At 39.4% G+C, this 21,569-nt stretch overlaps 1 protein-coding gene across 2 annotated transcripts in view; it reads right to left on the bottom strand.

The window, feature by feature from the left end:
* The window catches only part of gpc5a (glypican 5a), a 155,244-nt gene that overhangs the window by 69,870 nt on the left and 63,805 nt on the right, over positions 1–21,569 (bottom strand). For both annotated transcript variants that reach the window (XM_085403184.1, XM_085403192.1), the window contains exon 7: positions 7,005–7,125. In XM_085403184.1, coding sequence (XP_085259310.1) covers positions 7,005–7,125 — 121 coding nt within the window. The remainder of the gene's footprint in view (positions 1–7,004; positions 7,126–21,569) is intronic.

Below are 21,569 nucleotides of genomic sequence, written 5' to 3' on the forward strand. Positions count from 1 at the left end.
ATATGTGCTAACTGTATTTTCAAGGCGTTTAAAGCTTCTGCAGTCAGAAAGCTGGTTTAGATGATCTGAATGGCTGTTCAGTCTCCTGCCATTGTTAGTTTTTATACACATCGTGTTTTGCTGCAATCACTATTTGAACAACAATGTTAGCATTTCTATTTTTCAAGATCTTTTCAGTAGTAAATCTCAGTGAAAAAAGTCTGAATATTGTCTGTACTGTAGCTACTGAAATCTCTACATACAGGAAAGCAGTAAGAAGAAAGCGTAAGGAGTGATATGTTATTATTTTTAACTGATATGAAGCAATAATAAAGCACTTCCATTGAGAATTAGTCTGACTCAGTATAACTTTTACTAAATGTGTCGGTGCAGGGTCTTTTCTTCTTGTTTTTTTGTTCATTTACTTATATCTTGAATTCATTGAAACAAAGCCGGATAAAAATCTAAAAACAGGACTGATGTAGATGGTACCCATCGTGACTACACACGAATAGGCAGGGGTCAGCATTTACCCTGCTGCATCAGCACAGAATCTGTATTTTTATTTTGTCTGCATGTGCCGGAGGCTGTGCTGGCACACACCACGAAGACTTGGCGAACAGAGCGTGTGCAGAAGGGCAAATGTTGTATTTAAACACGAGTAGGTTTTAACTACAAAAATCAGACTGTCAAGGGCTCTCCTTTCCACATAAAACTGCTTATTGAACAGCCATCACAGTCAACCAGACAATTGTGGAACATCCAGAATTAGCCAATTTAAAATTGACTTTAGGAAGCAAAAGTAAAGGGGAAACTAGCAGCACAATTTCAAAGCTGGAACGCGGCGGTGTTTGGGCCAAAGCGGCGTTGCCAAGTTTGTCCTGAATTACTGGAGACTGATGTCTCCAAGAGGCTGATCAAGAGGCGTCTTTTGCTTTCTGTATTACTTCTGCTTTATCTGTTCAAACATGTACATTTTTGGAGAAAGTCACAAACGCACTTTCCCTCTGCATCCTTCCACGTTTGCAATCAGACTTTAGTTTATGGTCCGCTTAGCCAAACGAGCAAACTAATTAATGTCACGAAAATTCTTGCTGATCACGATAACAGCATTTGTTTTCACACTTTAGTGGAAGACTTTTTGCTTTACAGTGAAAATGATATTATTAGCAGCAAACACAAAAAGGCGTCTGTGTTTAACTCTGTTTAATTAACAGAAAAACTTTTATTGTCAGGCATTTATCTGGATATTCATACTCTATTCATACTCCCTGGGACTCGGTGCCATCTGTGATTTGCTAACATTTGTGTGCTGTGTAGTCAGCGTCGATATTCTTGAAACACCTGAGCGAGTAAAGGAAGCTTTGTTCCAAGAAACACGTTTGTGGGCAGAGTTGTCTGAACATTTTATTGCACAAATTATGTTCATCAGATTCACGCTGACCCGCAGATCTAAAGTAGGCTGTGATGTGTCAACACGTTTTTCAGCAGTCTGTCTCATACAGGTCACGCAGTAGATGCATATTTTAAAGTATCCCAGATGTTTACACATGAGGCGAGCTGCTTACATTTTATTTGCACCATAAACTTGCAAACATGGCCCAATATGTGTTTTTACATTTATGTTCATACTGAGGGGGAGACAAAACTTTAAAACACATTTTAAGAGAAGCCATCCAATAGCTCTCAAAGCATTTCATTCAAAACTGTGAACTGCACACCTCAATGCCTCTTTGTGACAGCTGATGAGAGAGCAGTGGATACCGCTTGTGCATGCTAAAAAAAATCGTTTTACGAGGATGCTGCAATGGTGCCTAACTCTGTACGCAAAACTAATCTCAAAATGTATTTTTTAAGCTTCAGACTAGAGATGTCAAATTCATTTCATATGAAGAGGTCTAAGGAGCTTGGAAAGAAAAGCCTCTGGACTTCTTTAAGTTGCTTGAAGATGTTTCAACTCTCATCCAAGAAGCTTCTTCAGTTCTAGGGTCAAATGAGGAAGAGTCCCAGATTTAAGCTCTATTTCAGTGTCCCCCCAAGAGGGACATGGACCCCCTATTGATCCTCTACCTAATTACACGAGCCAAGGTGTGAAAACGGCTGTAGGTCACAATCAGCCAAGGTTTCGGGTTAACCCACTGTGAAACTAGCCCCATCCTATCGTGTGATTTACTGAGGTCAAAAGGCCCAGGATGTGGCTGGGCGTTAAGGCGTCTGGGAAGGGATCTCAAAACTGGATTATAGATGGCAGACAGTTGGTGTCGTAAACCATCGCCTCTGTTCAAAGATGGTCGTTCACAGTGGACATAGATGGTTTCTTTCATATCAAGATCCACATACAGCCCACTTTGATCTTAAGTGGGCCAGACAACTGACACTCCCCTTTCAAATGTGCAGTTTAATTCCCCTGTTGAACTGCACATTTAATCTCTGAGATAGTTTAATTGTCCTAGATTTTCCATGTGATATAGAAACTCTGCTACGGTAAAAGAAAGAAATCTGTCAGCGTGACTCTTTGGGCTTCAATTTTAAAAAAATGTGTAAAATTACAGAAAAAAAAAATCACATAGCTCATTGCCCAGAACGTCCTGTAATTATAAACAGAAAGTTTCTGTAAATTCACAGGAAATGTCCATTTTTTGGACCCCTTGTAAAAAAACAAAACAAACAAAAAACAGAAGCTTATATTGTCATAGAGAGAGCAGGAACTTTTCTGTTATTTAATAGTTTATCTGTTTTTTTAATTACTGTGCTATAGTATGAATGCCCAAATTATTTACGCTCCCTGTCATATTTTCCAAAGGCAGATTGGAGTCTGTGCCAGGCTGCTTCTGTTCCCTGGACCTTATGTTTGACACCCTCGCTTTGGACATTACTTTGTGTACAGCATCACTGCATGTTGCAAAGTTGCTTTGGAATAAAATTGATCAAAGTTCACGCTAATTTTATTGAGTAAGTTCTGTAAATGTATTTATTTCAGTAATTTAACAACTGGCTTTGTTTAAAAACAGCCAGCAGCCACCAAGTCTGTGTTATATGTCTTTTAATTTAGTTTATTCCAAATACTAGCACGTTAGATATTCAAATATAATTGAAATAACTAACTTTTCACAGAACTCTTATTTTTATTGTTCCAGGGATTTTGTCTGAAATGTAAGATCGTACAAAGACAGATTATTATTCAAAAACAACAGAAAAAAAACTGTGACTCTGAAATGACACCTCACATTGTGTGCAGTTCCTGAAAATCAGATGTACCTCAGTAAGTTTCTTCACACGCCAAAGATTTGATTCTTAGATGAGAGAGTAATGTGATAATGAGCTACATGTCAGTGTTGTGCCCAAGTGTCACTTTTTATCACTGTTTGTGATGCCACAAATGAGGTCGCAGACTTTCTCCTTTTTAAAACGCGGCATAAGGAAGAATACAAGTGACACTTGAAGAGAAAGGAGAAAAGAGACGAGGAAGAAACTGAAGAGAACCAGCATTTTTCACCATGTAAACAAACTGAACAATTAGTTCATTGGTATATTTCACAGGGAAAAATAATTTTTATAAATCAATAAATCAATCACAGTATTTAGCATCTTTTTTGGTACTTTAAATACCAACAGTTAAACTTAGACAACATTAACAACATTTAATAGACTCCTCAGAAAAAATTAGTTGATTAATCAACGTCTTTAAATATCAATGCAGCCAGCGCTACTTCAGTTCTGTCTTGATCAGTGTTGGTCAAGTTACTTGAAAAAAGTAATCAGTAACTAATTACTGATTACTTCCCCCAAAAAGTAATCCCATTACTTTACTGATTACTTATTTTCAAAAGTAATTAATTACTTAGTTACTTAGTTACTTTTTAAAAACACGATTTACAACCTGAATAGGTGATAAAGCGATAGATCTTTCAGCCCAATTCTACTTTTTCTGCATAATCCATCATACAAAATGTAATCAAATGGAAAAGTCTCTTTTTAAAACTTTTTTAGTTTTATTAATTTTAATCTTTTAACTTTATGCATCAAGCAAAAATTTAATTATATGCAACATTCTCTGACTGGAAGAAATTTGTTTAATATTTAAACCTATTTTCTGCACATTCCAGCACATAAAATATTTTTTTTTTTTTTGTGTTTACACTCACTCTTTCAAATAGATGCAAGTAAAACACAGCAGAAAATAAATAAAATCAAAGACTAGCGGTCCTGTTGCTCTATTTTCACCTGTACAGCAGGAGTTGGGTAGGCGGAGGTTTACCCTGGTGCAGGTGTGCCGCAGCGGTCAGTGGAAGGATACGGCAGTTTCTCTGTGAATTTTCCATTACGTCATAGCGCACTCGGAGCTTGCTTGGAAGTTTAGGGGTTTTTTTCGCTGTAAAAAGATGTTTTCTTCCCACGCACAATGCTAATGGACACTAATGTTTTTGTCACTTTTTATGGAATCAAACTCAAAGTAAGGTCAGTACTTCCACGCTTTAAACGCTGCACGCTCATACTCTCTCCCGCACTCGATATATGATCCATTGTTGATCTGCACACAGCTGTTGTCACGAACGTCGCACTCGCTTACGTCACTGTCATGAGACATTCTCGCAAAAAAATCACAGTTTTAGTAACGCAGTAACGCAGCGTTCCTACGGGAAAGTAACGGTAATCTAATTACCGTTTTTGCAATAGTAATCCCTTACTTTACTAGTTACTTGAAAAAAGTAATCGGATTACTGCCCATCTCTGGTCTTGATTAAACTGAAAGAGACTGAAAAGCACAACTTTCCCTTCCATATGCGTATACAAAACCTGAAATAGACGGCACAGCACAAATTAAACGTAAACTAACGAATTAGATCTGCATGTAGGAGTCATCTGAAGCAGCTAAACAGCAAATCCTCAAATATACTCATATTTGAAATGTTGCTGAAAATGTTGCTGAAAATTTTTGGCTTTCTGCACAGTGGAAAAAAAATTGCAGACATAGCTGTTTGTATCGATCAAAGTGCTGCAGAACCCCATGGCTACCACCAGTTCTGCTTTCACTTTTGCCTCTTTACAATGAGAGATGGATGCTGCCCGGTATATTGATTTCAAAAGGTGATCTAATCCCTTAATTAGAGATCCCTTAAGGTCTATTTAGGCTTTCTTACTATCTATTCATTTTCTTCCACTTATCCAATTCAGGATCGCAGGGAGGGGGCTGGAACGTAACACACAGAGAGACAAACAGCACTCACATTCACACCTATGGGCAAGTTAGAATCACCAGTTAACCTCACTAACTGCATGTCTTTGGGTACAACATGCAAACTCCACACAGATGTTGGCTTCGAACCCAGGACCTTCTCACTACGAGGCAACACTGACCATCGTGCTGCCTCGGTGTCAAACTACATGTATGCCATTTTTTTTATGCACTGCACAGAGAGCCAAAAATTTCTGCAACATTTCAAACATGAACATATTTGAAGATTAAATGTGCTTAGCTCAAATGACTCCTACATGCAGATCTGTTAGAGTGTGCTTAATTCTGGCTATTTTTAAGACTCTTTCTGACTTTTAATTGACTTTTAATGGAGTCAAATGACCAAAACAATTTACTGCCAAAAATGACTGCAGATTTAAGCGGTGTGTTTTTGCAAAGACAAAAGTACAGCGTGGTTCTTGCAACTGTCGCCAATGTTTCTGTTTATTGTGTTGTTGTTCCGTTTGATAATCGTTTCCTTATGAATGCTTCTCATCCTTAGGTCTCTCTTGTAAAACAGACACCCGAGAGAGAATCTTAATGAGACTGGCTGATGAAATAAAGATTTCATAAAACAAATGTGCCACCGTTAGACACAAATCTTTAGCCATATGTCATGAAGTTGATGATATTACTGAAGATCAATCTTGCAAACTGACAGAGATACAGAGGATTCAATGAGCAAAACGCTGATCATCGTTTGGTTTTTAATTCTGGCTGAGTCAAAGACAGCAGACTGACAAAAAAAAACCCAAAAAAGTGTGCTAAAATAGCCGAGTGTGCTACATATAGGATTTCAAGTTACATTAACTCCGGGGATTATGAATGACTGCATAATATAGGCTCAGCCGCTGATCATCCGTTTCATACTTACTTGGCAGCAGAAAAACAATTTCTGAGTCTTTCTCCATTAAATAAAACATTCACAGAACCACAAGGTAAGAAGCACATTTAAGATGCCAGCAGCAAAAAGGCACACACCAAAAGATAAATACATAGTGAATGTCAACGAGGCAGATCAGGGACTCTCAAATGGTTATGATATAGATTTATGTGTTCTGACATCCCACAGATGGTGTGAATTAGTCAGAGAGGGGGTGCCAGCATGAGGTCAAGAGAGATGGCCTGGCCTTCAGCCTGCCACTTGGGAAACCAAAGCAACAGACATGTGAAGCTGCCACTGCTGCAGTGGAACAACCCAAAGGGAAGCTATGGCAGCTGTTATTGGAGCTGCAGAAGAGAGAGTGCTCCCGTAAACTGTTCTAATCTCATCATCGTCAGAGGTAAACAGCGCTGAAAGGAGCCACAGCAGCACAAACGTGCATAAAAGCAGAGGGGGTGATAGAAAAGCTACATTGATTTTGACAAAGAGCAGAAAAAGAATTGTGTAAATATAAGGACACACAAAGCGGATCAAATGGGTTTCTAAACGTGTAATGATTGATTTTTTTTCCCATTCATTGCCTAGAAATGATTTTGCATTTGAGAATAGTTTTCAATAAGCCAGTGCTTACCGGTAATATGAAGGATGATATAAATGAATTAATTTGTTGAGAATCAAAGGTTGAGGCCTTCAGCTTTACGAGCAGCTAACAAAGGACGCCTACCGTAATGTCTCATAAAGGTGCCGAGAAGCACAGAGAATTACCAGATTGCCTCAGGAGGCAGTTCCCATATGTCTGACAGAACGAGGGGTGGGGATGTCGACTTTAAAGGAAGGGAGAGACCCGTTTAATGATGAAATCATAAAATCCTGTGTAAATATGTACAAAGCACTGGCGGCTCTTACCTGATTGATGTGCTTGAGCTTGTCAATGATCTGATTTATGACGGGGTCAGCTCCTTTCACTTTGACTTCGGGGTTGGCGATCTGAGCTTTGATTCCGTTTCCGACCACACGGAGAGTGTAGCTGTGAACACAAGAACAGAGGACAGAGGGTCTGTAAATATATTCAGATATCTTCCAGTCATTTTAAATAATACCAGTGAGGTACATTTCACAGATAATTCATATAATATAGTTTTTATAGCACTTTTTTTTTAACCTGTGCAGCGTTTACATGTCTTGCATAATGTCCAACATATTGAAACAATTTCACACATTTTCATCAGCTGGTTTACAGACAGAACCACATCTCACAAGAAACATGCAGCTCAAAAAAAGGTCTCAAAGACTTTGGAGTCAGACCTGTTACAGATCGTCAACTTTTCTTTAATATCAGGTGTGTTTCCAGAATCACTAAAAACTGCTGTAATTAAACCTATACTGAAAAAGGACAATCTTGACAAGACACAAATGAACAACTACAGGCCGATCTCAAATCTCCCATTTTTAAGTAAGATCATTGAAAAAGCAGTTTCTCAACAGCTCAATTACTTCTTAAAACAGAATAACTGCTATGATGCCTTCCAGTCAGGTTTTAGACAGAACCACAGCACTGAAACCGCTCTGACCAAAGTGTTTAATGACATATGTCTGAATACAGACAGTAGAAAAATATCATTCTTAGTCTTACTGGATCTCAGTGCAGCATTTGATACAGTTGACCACAACATATTACTCAAACGACTGGAGAACTGGACAGGTCTTTCAGGAACTGTACTAAACCGGTTCAAAACATACTTAGAAAACAGGAAATACTTTGAATCAATAGGTAACTTCACATCTGAGCAGACAAGTATCACATGTGGAGTTCCCCAAGGTTCCATCTTGGGACCCTTTCTGTTTAACATTTACATGCTCCCACTGGCACAGATTATAAAGAACAACAAAATAAACTATCACAGCTATGCAGATGACACACAAATATATATCACAATGTCACCAGGAGACCGAGGCCCTGTACAGGCTCTTGGTAAATGCATTGAGGAAATTAATGACTGGTTGTGCCACAATTTTCTCCAGCTAAACAAAAACAAAACTGAAGTAATAGTCTTTGGCGCCAAAGAAAAATGATTACAGGTCACCAGAGAACTTCAATCTATACATCTAAAAACCACAAACCAGGCGAGAAATTTGGGTGTAGTGATGGATGCAGACCTAAACTTAGAAAAACACATTAAGACAATAACAAAATCAGCTTACTATCACCTCAAGAATATTTCAAGGATAAAAGATCTGATGTCTCAACAGGACCTGGAAAAACTAGTCCATGCATTCATCTTTAGTAGGCTTGATTACTGTAACAGCATCTTTACAGGTCTACCTAAAAAATCAGTCAGACAACTACAGCTCATTCAGAACTCTGCTGCTCGAGTCCTCACTAAGACCAAAAAAGTGGACCACATCAGTCCAGCTCTGAGGTCCTTACACTGGCTGCCTGTCCGTCAGAGGATAGACTTTAAAGTTCTGATGCTGGTCTATAAAGCTCTGAATGGTTTGGGACCAAAATACATCAGTGACCTCCTGACCCAGTATGAACCATCCAGATCCCTCAGGTCATCTGGATCCGGTCTTTTATCAGTTCGCAGAGTCAGAACCAGACACGGAGAAGCTGCATTCAGCTTTTATGCTCCTTATATCTGGAACAAACTCCCAGAAAGCCTCAGATCAGCTGAAACACTCAGTTTATTTAAATCCAGGTTGAAGACTCACCTGTTCTCAGCTGCATTTGAATAAAGCACCAAATCCACACTTTTAAGCTTAAATTTCAAAACTTACATTTAACCACTGATTTTATCTACTGTTCTGATTTTATCTGTTTTGATTTTATCAAACACGTTCTCACTCCCAAAGCGTAACATTTTACGCTAGGTGACAAATCGTCAACATATTACGTTTTCGGCTACCCACCATGTTCCTAAATGACGACCTCGGAAAAAAGAGGAAATATGAGAACCGTCTGGACTCCATCTACACATGTTCGCTCTTTTTCATCAAATCGCTTATGGTTAGGGCTAGGGATAAGGTTAGGTTTAGGGCTGGAATACAGGGCTGGAATACAGGGCTGGAACGCCTATTACCGCGGGAGCGTCATTGCACTGGATTCCAGCCATAACCCGCCGCGTACCATAAGAACGCCGAAGGTCTCCTTTCGCATTCCTCAGGAACGCCGCGGGACGTGACAAAACATCGACATGTTATGCCTCGGGAGTGAGAACGGGCTGGATTTTATATACTGTTTTGTTTGTTTGTTTGTTTGTTTGTTTGTTTGTTTGTTTGTTTGTTTGTTTGTTTGTTTGTTTGTTTGTTTGTTTGTTTGTTAATTAGTTAGTTAGTTAGTTTGTTTGCTTGTTTTAATCAATTTTAAATCATGCTTTTTATTTGTTTTTGTTTCTAATGTCTCTGTAAAGCACTTTGAATCACCTTGTTGTTGAATTGTGCTATACCTTGCCTCATAATGACATCTGATGAGCTGCAGTGTTATGTAAAAGTCTTGAGCCACCTCTCATTTCTTTATATTTTGTTTTCTTTGATTTTTTTAAAGTGGTTGTGAGAACTAGTTCTAGGAAAAATCTATTTTATTTTGTGTCTTTGGGCACTTTGTTATTAGCATATAATTTCTTCCTGTCTCTTTAGTGTATCTACAAAAATGCCAAAGATGACACAGTTTGAATAAAACAGTGTTTTTTGGAAGAAAATATCAGTTTTCAGCTGTTAGCTGAAACTTGAAAACTTGGCTGAAAATCCCAGCATGGTGTCCTTAAAAAAGCTCGACAAGTGGAGAGCAAAAGAAGAGGCAATCCTTAAAAAAAATCTATCTACAGCAGACGAGCAATATCTAAAAGTCATGTTTCTAAGGAATAAAACAAAATCCAGCAAAGACCTCACACAGGGCCTGGGAGATGATCCTTCAGCTGATCCATCTACTGTTCACTGAAGCCTCATCAGAAATGGTCTCAGTGGAAGGATGGCTGTTCCTTCTTAAGGAAGGGAAACAGGCAGAAAAGGCTGAGGTGTGCCAAATTACACAAGAACTGACCTGAAAATCAGTGACTACAGGTAAATGGCCTGCATTTGTATAGCGCTTTTCTAGTCCATAGGACCCCAAAGCGCTTTACACTACATTCAGTCATTCACACACTGGTGATAGCAAGCTACAGCTGCCCTGGGGCGCACTGACAGAGGCGAGGCTGCCGGACACAGGCGCCACCGGGCCCTCTGACCACCACCAGTAGGCAAACATGGGGTTAGTATCTTGCCCAAGGATATTTGGCATGCAGCCAGGATGCAGCCTGGGATCAAACCACCGACCTTCTGATTAGGGGCTGACCTGCTCTGCCACCTGAGCTACAGCCACCCACTAAGTCTGATGGAGTAATGAATCCACATTTGAAATGTTTGGTTTAAATCGTCATCAATATGTACAGAGGAGGAGAGGACACTGTGAGTGTATAAAACCTGGTTTGGAGCTGCATTTCAGCCAGTGGTGTTGGGAATATTGTCAAAAATGATTATGAACACAGAAAAGTACCATTAGACTGTGATCCACCATGAAATACCATCTGGAAAGCGTCTGATTAGCAACAGCTTCATTGTTAAGCATCAACACTCATTGATTGGCCTCTCAGATGAGATGCTAACATTTTTGAAGCAGGGTGGGATCATCTTGACAAAGAACAGAACAAAAGGCAGCCAACATCCAAATAAGTGCTTTAAATGTCCTTCAAGAAGCCTGGAGAACTATTCCTGAAGACTACTTGATGAAATTACAAGAAAGCTTACCTAAGAGAGTTCAGGCTGTGTTGAAGAATAAATGTGGTCACACCAAATACTGACTTTCCAGCTTGTTAGAATTGAACAAACTCTGTTTTTTTTTCTTATTTACTGTATTTCCATGCACATTTCAATTAATATCTGCACCAACTTCTCATTTTCCCAGCAAAATATGAAGAAATGAGCTCAAAAGACTGCCTAGTTTTAACAGTTACTGCAGCAGAGAAAATAAATCTACAGCATAGAATACAGAGACTAATCAAATAAGACAAGAAAAAACTTTACATTCTATTTATCTTCATAAGTAGTTGGGAAATATACCTTATTGACTTATAAAATGCAATAAAATGTAGTAATAAAAAGTCAATAATATATCAGGGAATTTTCTCCATCATGTATTTTCACGTTCAATTTAAGCACATTTTACAGTTCTACTAGCAAACACAAGTGTTGCTTTATAGTGACAGAGCTGAATGAAAATTCATATGAAAACCACCTTATATGAAAACATATAACCTTAACACAATATTACAATGTGTGAACATTGTAATATTGGTACTTAAAGTTTAATTAAATAAAGTATCAAAAAGTACTGTCAGCAGTAACAGCAGAAACTTTCACACTGGAAGAAAATTCTAATATCATCGTGTCTTCTAATGGCAAGTAATACTAAACAATGATAAATATTCTGAATTCACACTAAGGTGACAGTAGAATTACTTTGCAGCCATACCCTGAGGTTAAAGAGGGATTTGTGGTATGGAAGAAAACATCATTCACTGCACATTTGTGCAGATGCTCATATGTATCTAAGCGGCTATCGCATTTATGGTTTATGAAAACTATAGCCTGTATGAATCCTCATAGAAATGAAACGAATATGTAGCAATATAGCTGTTCAGCATACAACATCGGCCCTTGTTTTAAAGCCGTTCATTGTTGTCATAGCTTGGTAATAGGCTTCAGTTTACCTCAAGGACTCCTCATTCTTTAGCCTGACTGCAGTCTGTCAGCTGTAATGCTTCTGACTGGACACAATTCACTCACATCTCAATTTACAGTGTATCATTCAGTCAAACTGGTAGATCAAGGTAAAGTCAGTCATTGCTGAACAATTGCTGAGCTCTTTGAGCTTGTCATCCGACACAGAATGAGGTGCCGACCCGGGCGATCGCTTTGAACTTCAGTGCTCGAGAGTTAAAAATAAAACAGAAGACGCAAGCATGCTGCTGAGGTGGCGGCAAACTCCAGCTGGGTGTGATCATCAAGAAACCCAAGGTCACAAAAAAATACTCTTTTTTTAAAAGAAAAAAGGCCTTAGTTATTTAAATGCAAAGGTGACGACACAATTCAAATTTAGTCAAGAAGCAATTTTAAGATTAATTACCTGCAAATCAGAGCCTCTAAATGTAATTAGTTTGAGAAGAAATGCTGGCCAATCCATGCCCCTTCTTTACTTTTAATCAGCAGTTACACTGTTATCATTCTAATTACATTATCAACATATTTTTTTGTTTCTGCATTCTTTCTTGTCTTCACGTAGTCTCTCTGCTGTCTGTCTTCTGACAGCAGCTTACAAAGAAATGTCAAAGTCAACATTTAAAATATGTGGACAATAGAGCTATTAAAACATCCAAATAACAAAATGAACCTCAAAGATTCTCCATCATGCATTCGTCATGTCATTAATCTCTTAAAAATAAATTATAATATCAAAAGTTAGAAGAATCATATTGTTCCTCATGCAAAGGATGACGTGATATAAATAAAGGGGATTTTGGTAGGGCGGTCATTGTCAGCACTCCTTGCACACCATGTAATTACCGATGCATAAATAAGCTATCAGGCAAACAGTCTAATCGGGAGGCGAGCAGTGTTTGACACGAACTCATCAGCAAACACCTTTTGCACGTGGATAAAATTGATTCCTTTTAAAACAGCTCTTCCAGCTTTTGTTGTCTGCGTGCTCACAATTTTTACTATGAACCACAACAAAAATTGATTTTTGCTCCGGGTACTTAACATCATCTTTTGAAAAACAAAAAAAACGTCATTCAGAAGCACACGGCTGTTTTACAATAATGGGATCCAGCACTTTGAGACCTTTGTTTTTTTTTTACCAAATGGCTTTAAAAGCAAAAAATAAATAAATACATCTAAATTGTTGTGTTAAATTTACTCCTGCAAAATTCAATGTCTATAACCAGCAGCGCACTCCTCTGTAGGCAGCCTGAGACAGCACAGACACCTCGCTGGAGTTCACATGTGATGTTGGTGTCTTTGTAGGAGCTGCTGTGATAAATCCACGCGAGGGCTACGCAGACGCTTCTGTGTCCATCAGCCATCGGCGGCATTAAAAAAAAAAAAACTTCAACAGCATCAAAAATGCAACAGTGACAAAAGTAAAGGAGGTCATGTAACCATGTAGGAAGTAAACTAACAATTTACTAAAAGTTTCCACTTTGGTTTTAAAGTTTGTTTGGGTTTTTATTTATTAGTTAGACTTCTTAACGCTATTTAATATATCACATTTTCAAATTTGTATTGCATGTTGACACACTCCTCTCCATTCATCCATCCAGCTCTTCCACTAGGAGCCAGTACGAGCTGTCATGGGCCAAAACTATTTTATGTATCCGTCTACTGTATATCCAATAACTGCAGTGCTGTGTTAGCTCAGCGCTGTATGCATTGGCTGGAGCTTCATGCTTTGGGACTATAGCTGCAGCTGAATCTTGTACACTATAACTATGATCCACCTGCTTCCAGCTTTGTTTAATCCCTGGACACACCTGCAGAGATTGAAATTGTGTGTAGGAAGTGGAAAGAACAAAAGTCCTTGTTGGGTCTGCCCTACCGTGAAAGGTCCACAGGAAAAGTAAAAAAAAATAAAGTCAGTATTAAAGAAAGATTACTAGGTCCACGTGCACTTGTAGCCTTTGATAATCTCATAAAATCCCCCTTCATTACCTATAATACTGTCTTTTTCCCTCTTTCTGATTGGCTGCATATTGAAGAGATTACATCAGAGCCATCTGTGCTCACGTCCATCCAATGAAAATGTGACAGCTACATTTCTGCATGAGAAAACATGAAGGTGAAATCTGCATACATCCTTGAATTGGGATGTAGTTAAATATGGATTCTAATATAAAATGGATGTCCATACATACCCACACACATACTCACAGAGTCAACTCATCTAGCATTCACTAAGAAATGTATTTCATTATGCCACTGGGATCCATAACCTGAAACGCATGCAATCTCTTGTAACACGCTGCACGGCTGGCAATGCAACACTAAGGCTCTCGGGAGGTTGCAACACCAGAATATAAGAGGTGAGCTCCTTAAAAAGTGTCAGAGATAAAAACATTGATCATAGCCATCATATATTCTTCAGGGTGAGTAAAAAAAAAAAAAAAGCACACCGTAGCACCAAACATAACCTGCAGGAGGATATCAAACAGTTGAGCGATTGCCTGTGTCTCTGTAGACCAGCAGCAGGATCCTATAATCCATATCACTCTCCCCAAAGGGACGCTTGGTTTGCATCTCATCTCTGCTCGCCCTGCTGTTCAGGGTTAGATTGAAAATTTCAATCATTCTATTCGTGGTTCCCATTCCTGTCCCATTCAACTACACTGTACTGTAAGTGCAGCACATTCACATCCAGAACAAAGCAATCTCAGGCCTCTTTTGCTTTGTTCCTTGACTTCAGGACAGAGTAGGATAGGTACGTCAAAGTAATTTACTCTGATCACAGCACAGGAGGAGCATGACTCTTCTGCAGACATCAGCAGCACAGTGCACTACAATACCGGGGCCTTGCATAAAACAGATAAAAGCCACCGTGTGTGATTTGATGCGTTCCTTTTGTGCAATCCATGTCCCATATTTTGGTCCTTTTTGTCCTTTGATTAAGGCTGTGATAAAAAACTGGACGAGAATTTGGCTGAATGTAGCCATCTTATTTTAAAGAACATGCCTTTTTTTCTAAGGGGATATTTCTTCCCACAGCTTAATGAAGATTCGGTGAAGAAAACATTACTGGTTACTTTAGGACTAATGCATTGCTAAAAACTATTTGCATTTACTATATTAAAAATGCAGGTCGCAGGGACCTTTCAATGAAACTCTTCAAATCTATATCTTACGTTAAGACTAATTTAATGCCTTCACTTTGGCATGGAAGGAGATTTTGCAGGAAGCTTTAAAAAAACTTCAATGATGTTTACTGGAAATAAGTTCAGGCAATATACTTGGCCGGGTCATAGCTGTAATATTCTTCTCCTTCCAGGCTTCTCAAGACTGGGAGACATAACCAAAAGGCATCTCTATAAATGTCATCTGCAATCACCTTTTGCGCTCATGAAGCCCCAGATCATCGTATTACCAGATTTATCCGTCACTGCTGGAAGTTTACACTCAGTATAGTAGACCTGAGGACCTGAATTCCAAACATCCTGGATTCAAATTAATCTTGATGAAACTGTATCAATTTTTTTTTTACTTTAATCTTGCTTTTTTGTTAAGTGCAAATAGTTGTTTTCTTCTTGAACACATGTATAAGGCTGAGAGGTACTGAAACTTTAAAAAAAAAAGGTGTGGCACAAACCAGAAATGTAAATCTAAAGAATTGTTCTTTAGCGCTGCAGCTAAGGATGGGAATCAAGAACCCAGGAGTTCAATTCCCTGGAATTTTTTAGTCCGCCTGCCTGTCGATCCCGATTATTGGTTCTATTTGAGCGTGTGCTACAATCATCTGATTTCAGTTCATGTGTTGGAGGAGGAAAATAGCAGCACAGTCTACAGCGTGGATATGGACTTTACTTTTATTGCACAAAAGGACGAGAGTGCGATAGTAAAGCGGTGGTGAAGACAAAAACGACTGCATCGTGCTGCTAACCCAACTTCGGCTCTTCGCAAGCACCTGCACAGACAACATGCTAACGCTAAGCTAGCCATAAACCCAGAGTGATGTTAAAGCAGAGTGAATGTCGACCCCAGCCCAGCAGCCAAACCCTGAACTTTAACAGGTAACAAACTGATGAGCAGTCAGGCTGGAGCCTCTGTTTCCACCTATTTTAAAGCCGTTAAAGCCTCTGTGTGGGTTTTCATCTTTGCTTTGTGCCGTCGGCTTTGTGTTCATACCTAAATCCAAAGAAAAAGATCATATGTGTGTCCTCATTAGGATAGGATTTGTGTTGTGGGGGCGATCGTGGCTCAAGAGTTGGGAGTTCGCCTTGTAATCGGAAGGTTGCCGGTTCGAGCCCCGGCTCGGACAGTCTTGGTCGTTGTGTCCTTGGGCAAGACACTTCACCCGTTGCCTACTGGTGGTGGTCAGAGGGCCCGGTGGCGCCAGTGTCCGGCAGCCTCACCTCTGTCAGTGCGCCCCAGGGTGGCTGTGGCTACATTGTAGCTTGCCATCACCTGTGTGTGAATGGGTGGATGACTGGATATGTAAAGCGCTTTGGGGTCCTTAGGGACTAGAAAAGCGCTATACAAATACAGGCCATTTACCATTTTACCATTTGTGTGTGGGACTGTCAACTGATAATTATAAGACCACGGGTTTCAGGTCATTTTGCAGAGACATGCAAAAATAATGTAACATGTATAATAGCAAATTACTTTCTCCTTGGAGTAATTAAGTAACATACTGCATTAATTACATTAAGTACTTAATACATTAAGTATGCTTTAAAGAGAAGCATTCTGTGTAATAAATGCATTCTTGAGTAACAACCCCAACACTGATCACAACAAAGGGGGGAAATGCCTCCAACATGCACAAAAACATTTGACCACACAGCACGCAATTAATCTGCACAAATGTAATGCCTTTGATATGCTGCTTAGAGATGGTGGTGGCTCTCAAAACAGTGATCAATCCCCATCCCTAGCTGCAATCAACACATTTAAAAAGGTAAAAAGTTTTACTTTGAAACTTTCAGGAACCTCCAGCAAACACGCAGCCGTTCAGGGAATGGACATTTTCTCCAGTTTACTGGTCTGTAGGCCAGTGTGAGTGGGGCATTAATATTAAGTTGAAATTCACTCTAGGAAGCTCAAAATAGTTGAACTAACCCGTAGGCTTGAGTGAAAATTCTGAGCAGTAACGCCTTAAATGTCACTCTGTTGTATATGCTGCTGGATGCACTGTAGATCTGTATTTCTATTGGTCAAGAGAGTTGGTTCATAATTCAGCCATAATTCAGAATGGTGCTCCTTTTATTTATTTATTTTTGTCCTTAATTTACATTTTAAGCTTCATTTTTCAAAAAATTCCTGCAAACTGAGGCACAGCACTCCACTTGTTGTGATTTCTGGAAGCAGTTTGGTGATAACTGCCAAACACTCATCGTTTAACTAGCAGGTCACAGGCTGCTCGAGCTACTTTAGATCAATTAGTATGCTTCTGACGCCTCGGAGATATCAATCACGGGTTGCAGCTGAGCATCCGTCTTAAAATCATATAATATATGATTGTATTTTATATAACGGCGATAAATAAGACAGCGTTTGTTATTTTAAGCAAAAGCTGTCAGATTTATTTTTTTCCCTACCCTCATATGATAAGACGACTGCTTAAAACTATTAGAAGATAAACAGCCATCAGTGTTCATTTGAATTTGAATCTAATTTCCAGCGTCTTTCCATCCATCTATACAGCTCGTGTGCTCTTTGTTTTTTAACATTACGCCGTGAACAACAATCAAAAATGATAAAGGGAAAAAAAAGAAAGAAAACAAGCTGGCTGTAAAAACACAGAAATGTCTTTTTCCTGAGAGCACTTTCATCAAAATGTTATGGAGCGAGTAGTTCAGCATCCCAGGAGACGAAGGAGGCAGACCACGCACACTGTTCATGGTTGGCTGAGTGAGAAACAAAGCAGGCCTGCAGTTAGTAGGCTAGAAGGCAATACCTGCCTTTCAGTTGTCACAAAGAGAACAAAAGTCCTTCTGGCTCATTGCCGAGTGTGGAGAAGATCTGGGGGAGCCCGGCACTTCAAAGGAGCCTGTCCACTTAAGCTCAACAGGACAGAAAATACTTCAGGCATAACAAGCGAACATATGCAGTTTAATGTATAAAAATCAACAATAAGGCTGCGCCTCGAACAAACATCTGCTCGTTACCACAAAGCAGACTCGATGTGAAAATAAGGCAGAAGAGTCTAATTAAATACTACATCGAGACTACCACACATCCTACATAACACAGGAACATGTTTAGGCTCCATAACACATACAGTCAGTCAAGATCTTTCAAATATCTGCAAGAATGTCACATTTACTTCTGACTGACTCGTGAATTAATTGACAAAAACCTTCACAGACAGACAGAAGGGATTAATATAATCGGGATTATGGGGTTTGCCAGTATGTGTATCTGAAACTGTGTACCTTTACTGAGAACTGTGACAAAGAGGATAATACAACAGCAGTCAACTGTGCTTCAGGCAAAGATTTTGCTCCAAACATCACTACTGTCATGTTTGTTCCAATTACTAGAAAGCCCTGAGCCTTGAAGTTGTATTGACTTGTGCCAGAGAGACACCATGGAATTAGCCAGACAGAGCTGTTTGAGCAATGTGGCAGCGGTAATTAATATGGTCTGGTAGTCAGTCAGTGGTTAATGGGCATTTTGTGTCAGAAATCTGTACTTACACTGCTCTTGGATACTGGAAACTGCTCATATGAACAGACAGATTAATTATGGATTTATAAACAAAAAGTTGTCCAGGGCTAAAGAAAATAAAAGGCAGACTGTGTAAGTGCACTCTAACAGCAGTGGAGCAAACACACAAAAGCTGGAGTTCTCAAAGTTTTTGATGACTGAGTGCCAATTTAGGGAACCAGCGAATGATCAAGAGTCTCAGGAAGACACGCAAAATACTTTCAGTGTTTTTGATGTGTCAGTTCAGAGGCTGATGGCTGATGCTGGTAATTGTCCTTGCTGTGATTTCTGCAGGGTTTGGTTTTTTTAATCATCAGTGAGGTGACTGTTAGATTTCTTAAAACTGGCTCTGTTTGTCAGAGCTAGGAAGGGTTAGTCTGCTATAATGGCTACAGCAAGAAAGCGTAAACACAGCTATATCATATATCATATGCGCAGGCTTTTACTGATGAGAAAATGAGAACAAAAACACTCTTCAACACAGCCTGAACTATCTTAGGTATGTTTTCTTGTACTTTCTTTAAATATTGTTCAGGGATATTTCTCCAGGCTTTTTGAAGGTCATTCAAAGCTCTTCTTTGGACGTTGGCCCCCTTTTGTTCTATTCTCTGTCAGGATGATCCCACCCTGCTTCAACAATGTGAAGACTCTGGGGAGCTCAATCCATTACTGATAGTGTCTCATTGCATGTTTTTCTATCCAGGTATGCTTTTTAGTGTTCACTGTCACGCTGAGAAATGAAGCTGTTACCAATCAGAAGCTTTCCAGATGGTATTGCATGGTGGATCACAAACTGTCAGTATTTTTCTGCATTCATACTTCCATATGTTTTGACAAAATCCCCAACACCACCGACTGAAATGCAGCCCAAAAACCAGTGACACAGCCTGCACCATGCTCTGCAGATGGCCGTGCACACTCACTGCTGTACCTCTCTCCTGACCTCTTCTGTACATATTGATGATATTTTGAACCAAAAATTTCAAATTCATCACTTCACCTGTTGACACTGATTTTCAGTCCAGTTCTTGTGCATCTTGGTACACCTCAGCCTTTTGAGGAACAGCTTCTTGACAGCCACCCTTCCACTGAGACCATTTCTGATGAGGCTTCGGTGAACAGCAGATGGATCAACTGAAGGGCCAGAGGCATCTTTCACGTCCAGTGTCAGGTCTTTGCTGGATTTCTTTCCCCCTATTTCTTAAGGACACGACTTTCAGACACTGCTGTAGATGGATTTCTATGTCTGCCACTTCTTTTTTTTTTATTGACACACTGCACATCATGGTGTGTTATGCAAAGTTTTGGGCTAACAGCTCTTTGGGAATCCCAAAAAATTCTATTTTATGCCAGTCAAACTGTGTTATCTGCCAAGTTTTATAGATTCAACTAAAGAAATTTGAACCATTTTTCCCCCAAGAGACTGCAAGTAACAAAGTGCTTCAAGGTGAATCTGTAAAATGTCTTATTTTTCCTCTGTTTTATTTCTTTGCAAGTTTTTATCGTCATACTGATTGAATCACACAAAGAACGGGATTAAATCGTCTCAAAGTTAAGTACTGACTTGGAGCATAAGGAATTTTTGAATGTTTGAATGTTTAACCAAAACTCAAAGTCTTTTATTGGCCTAAACTTGGACAGCATCAGCCTCAAGCCTTAAAATGTGCTCTGTTCATCAAAACTCCAGTGTGATCCTTACAGCGCTCTGTAGGACTGTCAACCTTTGGCTTTTAATGTCTCGTGTCCTCCTTTTGAGATAGGTGGTTTTACGCCTTGTGCAACCGGCAGAGTGTGTTACTTTAGTTCTGATACTCTGCACCGTTTATGTGTAACATTTACTGTGCGACTGCCACGCTTGTCCGAAAGCACATTTCCTGTTGGGGAAAAATACGAGAAATCTTTATTTTTTGACCAGAAAACTTGCTGGCTTGGAAGAAATGCTGTCAGTGGTTATAATGCAGGTAGCAATTATTCAACCTCGAGAATGTATTCACATGGTTTTTTTTGTGATAAAGGTGGATTGTCAGGGATCGTGTGTGTGTGTGGGTGTGTGTGTAAACAAAATTACATTTATTGAGTTACACACCTGACTGCACTTCCATTGTGGCCGTGTTTGTGTGCCAGTGTGGGTTCTAACAATGACACAACAGCTTAGGATGACAGGCACTCTTTCTTTACTCAGTGTTAACTTGTTTTTTTATTCATTCATGATTTTGCAGCACACTGTACTTGGGGGAAATTATAATACACAACCTTTAAGTGGCAACGAGCCCTGAGATCCCTGAACAAAAGAAGCGCGGCGCAGGCTGCTGGAGTAGACCGTATGCTACTACACCAGGGGTCAAGTATATGCCCGAATTTAATGATTCAACAGTTCTCCTAACAACAATATAATGCCATTAGTGCACTTTGATGTTAACAGATGGTTATGCCAAAGTCAGTAACACATTGCACTAAGGCACCTGCACTTCATGCATGCAGGTGATGTCAATCAGCTGCTGAGCGAACACTGACTGCCACATGTTTACTTTTATTGCGCCTCCTTGTTTGCGATCCTTTTATTATCGCCATCAAAGCCTCCTGGTGCACCAGCCTCACTCCTGAGCCTCATTTATAACATGTTTTACACGTATTTACAGAAATAAGTGAAGAAATAAAAGATACATTGTGGTAAAACGACACCAACCTAGCATTCACAGCAATCCATTATTATAGTTGTAAAGCTTGCGTTATATTGCACTGATAATCTTCCCCGGTAAAGCTAAGTGGCTCTTTGTGCTTATGAGCAACTGCATCGTGCACACTTTTAATGCCAAATAGATATCAGGAGTCCTCAAACAGCGAGTGAACTTTTATAACACCTCTTAAATATTTGATTTTTACGGAAGGTAATAAGGACAAATGGAAAGCTTGGTTATTGCGGAGATACAATGGCCTCATAAAAGCAGATGGTCACCAAAAGAGGGAAATTTTAAAGATGTTAATACCCCATAAGGGCAATAATGTTCAGGATTAAAC

Source organism: Rhamphochromis longiceps, linkage group LG1 (assembly GCF_057381845.1).
Source record: "Rhamphochromis longiceps isolate RC_006_pf linkage group LG1, R_longiceps_female_GT1.1, whole genome shotgun sequence".
In the NCBI taxonomy this organism is placed as follows: Eukaryota; Metazoa; Chordata; class Actinopteri; order Cichliformes; family Cichlidae; genus Rhamphochromis; species Rhamphochromis longiceps.